A 5787-nucleotide genomic window follows, 5' to 3' on the forward strand; every position below is an offset into this window, starting at 1 on the left:
TGCCAGAAAGTAATACATTGAAAGTTACCGCTCGTTTTCAAGTATGTTCTGGGCACATATGATACTATAGGCGTATGTATGTATGTATGTGTGTGTGTGTGTGTGTGTGTGTGTGTGTGTGTATGTATGTATATATATATATATATATATATATATATATATATATATATATATATATATATATCAAATGGAAATATTACTGTATACTCATTTGCATGTCTTAGACAGGTCTGCAACCCCACCCTTCACCATTATCACCCAGCACACAGCACTTTCACTGCAGCAAGGGATTCTGGGAAATGACATGCAAATGAGCACACATACACACACAAGTTAATGTATAAATGAGCCTGTGTGTGTGCATGAGTGCAAGCTTTATGACAACATTTGTCCTTTATCGTCATTCAGTGAAACATTACAATCTGTTTCCCTCTCTGGGCACCCAATACCCCAGTCTGATACAGGTAGCATCCCTTTGAATTCACAGTTGTATGCTCTGTGCAGTGATTCTTACTTTTCTGTGGTTTATATTATATATATATATTGTTTGTTTTTCCCCATACAATAGAAAGTGCTGAATATGCATAATTCAAAACTTTACAGAAATTGTAATAATAATAATAATAACAACAACAACATTACATAAATATGATTTAAAAAAAATAAAATAATAATAGCTACCAGTACTTTGCTGTCCTATGTGTTTCTCAATACGTTTTGGGAGAGTTTGCACCTTTAATAAATTCTCAGTCTGGGGGCAGGGCCAGGGTTTGGTCACGTGGAGCTGGAGGAAAAAGCTGCCAGACAGAAGCTTTGCAGGCTCAGAGTGGGAGCAGCAGTGGCACAGGCAGCTTTGGAGTCAGCAGTGGGACAGCAGTGCAGAAAGTTAAAGCTGCATCTCCTCCAGCCTCTCTCTCTCTCTGGGCATGGATGGGACGCAGAGTTGGGGTGTTACCAGGGCTGGTTGTGCTGGGGGTCTCTCTATCTGACTGCATGCTGCTCAGTAACTCGGGCACTGGGGTTTTTAACTCTTGGACTTCTTTATGGATAAACTGCTCGTGCTGGAACTGCACAGAGAAGAGCGGTGACTGCCACCACTCTTGAAGAGCTTCAGTCCTGGGGGAGCTGCAGGGATCATGGAGAGTGAAGAGGAGGAATGGAAGGTCTCGGTGTGGTTGTGCCAGGAGGAGAAGCTGGTGTCAGGGCTCAGCAGGCGCACTACTTGCGCGGACGTTGTTCGGGTTCTCCTGGAAGATCACAACCAGAAACAGGCGGCAGAGGGGGCCATGCACCTGGGACCTCCCCAATCTTATTGCATTGTGGAAAAATGGAGAGGGTTTGAGAGGGTCCTACCCAACAAAACCAAGCTCTTGAGGCTCTGGTCAGCGTGGGGAGAGGAGCAGGAGAATGTGAGGTTTGTGCTGCTCCGGAGCGAGGCTTCAATGCCCAACATTGGACCTAGGAGCGCAGAAGCCAAAGTGGTCCTCAGCAAAGAGAGCCCTTGCCACCTGAGGGGAGCCACCAACGCCACCACGGGCCTGGTCCAGGAGAAACAGCGCAGGGTGGTCAGGAAAGCCTTTCGGAAGCTGGCTAAGATAAACAAGAAAAGGCAGGAGACTATGCCCAAAGAGTCTTCTTCAGTGGAGAAGATGGAAACCTTAGTGCACCTGGTGCTCTCCCAGGACCACACCATCCGCCAGCAGGTCCAGAGAATTAAAGACCTGGATCGGGAGATCGAGAGGTATGAGGCTAAAATCCACTTTGACAGAATGAAAAGACACGGGGTCAACTATGTACAAGACACTTACATGGTGGAGGCCGTGTGTGACCAAGGTTCAACCTGTGGCAGCGACCAAGGAGCTCAAGATAGCAGCCAGGAGCTGTTTGCAGAGTTTGAAGAGTATGCACAGAAATGCGAGGAGGTCTTGTGTCTGCAAGATCTAATAACTCAACAGGAGGTCCTCGTGGAAAAGATTACAACCCAGATCCAAGAGGAGCTCAATAAAAGGTGGATGGACCGGCGGCAGGAGGAACTGTCCGGAAGAGAGAACAACCCTAACTTGCTAGACACAAGTGGAGATCAAGGTACTGTAGGGGAATCTGAAAGTGAAGTGCTCCTAGAACAAGAAAGGGTCAAAACTGAGCTCAGTACCAGTCTCTACATAGGACTGAGGCTCAACACAGACTTAGAAGCTATCAAGGCAGATTTGGATTATACCCAACAAGTGTGGGATGGTAAAGAGAATGAACTGGAAAGTTTGTTGCAGACTCTCAATGCCTTAGAATTCTCCCAGCATCAAGAACAAATGCCAGAGGTGATGGTTAGTGACGACGCCAGTTTATGTATCCCTCTTCAAAAGGATACTGGAATTAGGACATCCGTGGACAGTCCAGGTGTCTGGGTTGAGAAGGACCGTGGGATGAGTACAAACGGTGAAGTAAATGATGAGGATTCAGACACAGGATTGAGTTCAATGCACAGCCAGGACTCTGACTCCACACCGGTTTGTGAATCTCTGGTGTAGGTCCCATTATCCAATGCAGAAAGTTACTCTCAGGGTCCTGTGTGCTTCAATAACACAACTGCAATTCACATCAATGCATTATCGATTTGAAAAGAATGGTTTATTACCAGTCACTTTTCTTTTTCATATTATATTGTAATCACAAAGTGAACTTCACAATATCTAAACGGTTTATGTATGCATAGCCCTTAACAATAAGACACACATTCTGCAGTGGGAAAATGTAAAGTTTATTTTTAAATGCTATTATATGTTTTTTTTATATATATATATATATAATGGTCATACTGTATGGGGCACACATACAGTAAATACAACCAGGAGAGTTGCTGTGACAGCACCAGAAACACTTATTAACTAGACTGGGTGTGCTTGTAAACTATTATTTTTGCTAATAAACATTCTCTAAGTTTATTTTGATGTTAAAGTATTGTCTCCCTAATACTTCTAAATGTACCTTTTCAAAGTTTTCATATGAATGGGACATCTACCTTTATCAAGCCCAAATCATAGTAAATAACTTGCTATATATAGATGAAAGTCTACAGTACCTGCTGCAAAAACTTTGCAGAAAAATGCAACACCTTAAAAAAACATAAAAAAAACAAACATCTATGTCTTTGATAAATCTGTTTTTTTGCAAAGACTGATGAACTTTACTATACTGTAGCTGGTTTCGTAACTACGTGTGTGTATATACAATGGGTATGCCACATAGGTTAGCTGCATGCATCAGGGAAACACGCTGCGTTGATCCCCCTCATTATAAAAAGAATTCAGGTGGGAGAATCGTTCATATACAATTTAAACACAAAACAGCACCAAAAAAACACATCAAAAGAAAAACGCAGACAGTCTGGTGAGTACATTAGGTGGAAACACCTGCTCTGTCTTGTGCTCAAAGATAAGACTACTACTGTATAACATTAAACACATGGGGTTATTTATCAAAGTGAAGGGAAGCTAAAATTATTCTATAAATAAAGACACATACTATTGTATTCACTTCGTGTGCTGTGTCTGATGAAGTTTCAGACTCCTAAATAACAGGCAAATGTGCTTTATAGCACCTGTTCACTTTGCCAAATGACCACCCAAAAGGGCTTTTTTATTCTGCAATTCAACATTTTAGGTGCCCATACTGCAATCGCTTGGGGACAATCTGCTCCCAGAAAGGACAATGTAAAAAGAACAATGTTTTCCCCATTAATTGAGGCAGTAGAGACTCTTAATACAAATCACTTGGCAGTAATATATCACATTGTTTTTCATCTATTGTGCCCTGCTTCCAAACTGTGAAGGAGTTTTATAGCCCATTCATAGTTCTGAGATAACATTGTATATCAATTTAGGTGTAATTTCTCTATACAATCAAAAATATCTACCAGAGGAGAGAGAAAAAACACATACATTTCAAAGTGTCATGTGCATCAATATATACTGTCCTTAACTTTGTCCTTAACTTTGATATAAGGACCCATTTGTCTTAAACATTCTTAATTGTATTGCTTAACAAACATCGTTGGTCTGTACTCTAGTCTATAGTGATAGTTGCTTAATCCAGACCTATTTAATGACATGTAATCACATTGAATTAAATTAGCTTTAATTACAGTTGCAAACAGTTTGTGGACGTTTTGATCTATAACATCAGATAATGCAGTACTTTCAAAAACAGATTATGAGGGTGAGGGAGCTTTTGGTGTTATATCTTCCCAATCATATTGTATGTAGTGTGTTTTAAAAAAAAAAAACACAGCAAGCTTGGTCTTAAATGCCACACAGCCTGTAATTGTGATATGACTTAATCGAACTCCTGAGTGCATGCTATCCTATAAAGTAATTCCAGTCCAACTTGTTTATCTAAGTGATATGTAGCATTATGTTTGACCATGAGTCTTTTCAGCACTATGAGCTACATACTGATATACTGTAGCTCCCTTTAATTTTGGACCATGCTGTAATGTAGCTGAAGAAGCACATTCCTACAATGTGTTTATAGGTGTATGTGAAGACTCCAGTGGACATCACATATTTGTTGCTTTTCGCTTTAGCATGTAATTATGGTGTTTTGTGTATTTTCTTAGGATGGGAGTGGGGTCTGGGAAGTCACTCAAGCATTGGGTATCAAAGGAGAGGTAGGGGACAGCGTGAAGAGGCGGCAGACATAAAACAGACAGGAGAGAAAGATAGGATTTACTTGTATCAACAGAAATGTCTAAATGTTGTTCTGCTACTACAAAGGATTTCTGAGCAATTGTTTTGTTGTATGTTGGCGTTCTGTGGAATGAAACCAGTACCTGAGAACGTGCAGTCATTGGAATCTATTTTACGGGCTGCAAAACGAGGGCAAAATCTGTGCAAAAACACTGCACTGGATCTATGGTATCAAAGAAAAAAACGGTTCATTGCAAAGTGGTTACTTTTCTTTAATAAATCTGGAAGATTTCTGGCTTCAGTTTCGCCCCGTTTTGTAGCCAGGAGACTTTGGAAAAATAGACCGCCATTATGTTGTTCTATATTCTAAGGCTGCGTCCATGGTATGGATGACCGCGCGGATGCGTCCGCACGCTGAGCGATCAGACTGCCTAAAGGCAGTGATGGCGTCTATACGGTGTGAGGGCACGTGCGCGCGGAAGCGGGCGCGCGTTGCCCAAGAAATCAGTTAAAACTGATTTCTTGGCGCAACGGGCCGGCCACGTGAGCGGTTCGACCAATGCGGGCGAACCAGCTCCGTGACATCACTAGACACGCCCACGGATGGAACGCGTACCATGGCCAGGGAAAGCACCCGCTTTCCCTCAGCCTCCGCGCGCCTCCGCACGGGCGAAGTGTCTATGGACGCAGCCTAAGAGAAAAGGAGAGATACAGGCACACAGACTTATAGAATTTAATGTGCCAAACTAACCCAGCGTTTCGGGTCTATATCGTAGCCTTTGTCAAGGTGAGGCCTTGATAAAGGCAGTTATTCACAGCCGAAACGTTGGTTTCGTTTGGCCTCACCTTGACAAAGGCTACGATATAGAGCCGAAACGCTGGGTTAGTTTGGCACATTAAATTCTATAAGTCCATGTGCCTGTATCTCTCCTTTTCTCCAGTGCTCTCTTTGGGACTTCAGGATTCCTTTCTGCTACAGAGCAATGGCTTATAAGTATCTTGTACTAGTTTACAGTGTGCCTGCATTTCTCACTTCAGTTCTATATTCTAAGAATGATACGTGCCGGTTTTATTTTCTCTACTATGTTCACCATTTTCCTTCCAG

General features: G+C 42.2%; 1 protein-coding gene across 1 annotated transcript; it reads left to right on the forward strand.

Moving 5' to 3' along the window:
* The first annotated feature begins 800 nt into the window (after positions 1–800).
* RASSF10 (Ras association domain family member 10) lies at positions 801–2952 on the forward strand. Its single transcript, XM_075567156.1, has one exon. The coding sequence runs from the start codon at positions 1137–1139 to the stop codon at positions 2523–2525; it is 1389 nt and encodes a 462-aa protein (XP_075423271.1). The 5' UTR covers positions 801–1136; the 3' UTR covers positions 2526–2952.
* The last annotated feature ends 2835 nt before the right edge of the window (positions 2953–5787 follow it).

The sequence above is a fragment of the Ascaphus truei genome, chromosome 12 (assembly GCF_040206685.1).
Source record: "Ascaphus truei isolate aAscTru1 chromosome 12, aAscTru1.hap1, whole genome shotgun sequence".
Lineage (NCBI taxonomy): Eukaryota > Metazoa > Chordata > Amphibia > Anura > Ascaphidae > Ascaphus > Ascaphus truei.

What these genes read in the sequence shown, in the direction of transcription:
- RASSF10 (XM_075567156.1), top strand. Translation starts at nt 1,137, where the DNA reads ATGGAGAGTGAAGAGGAGGAATGGAAGGTCTCGGTGTGGTTGTGCCAG.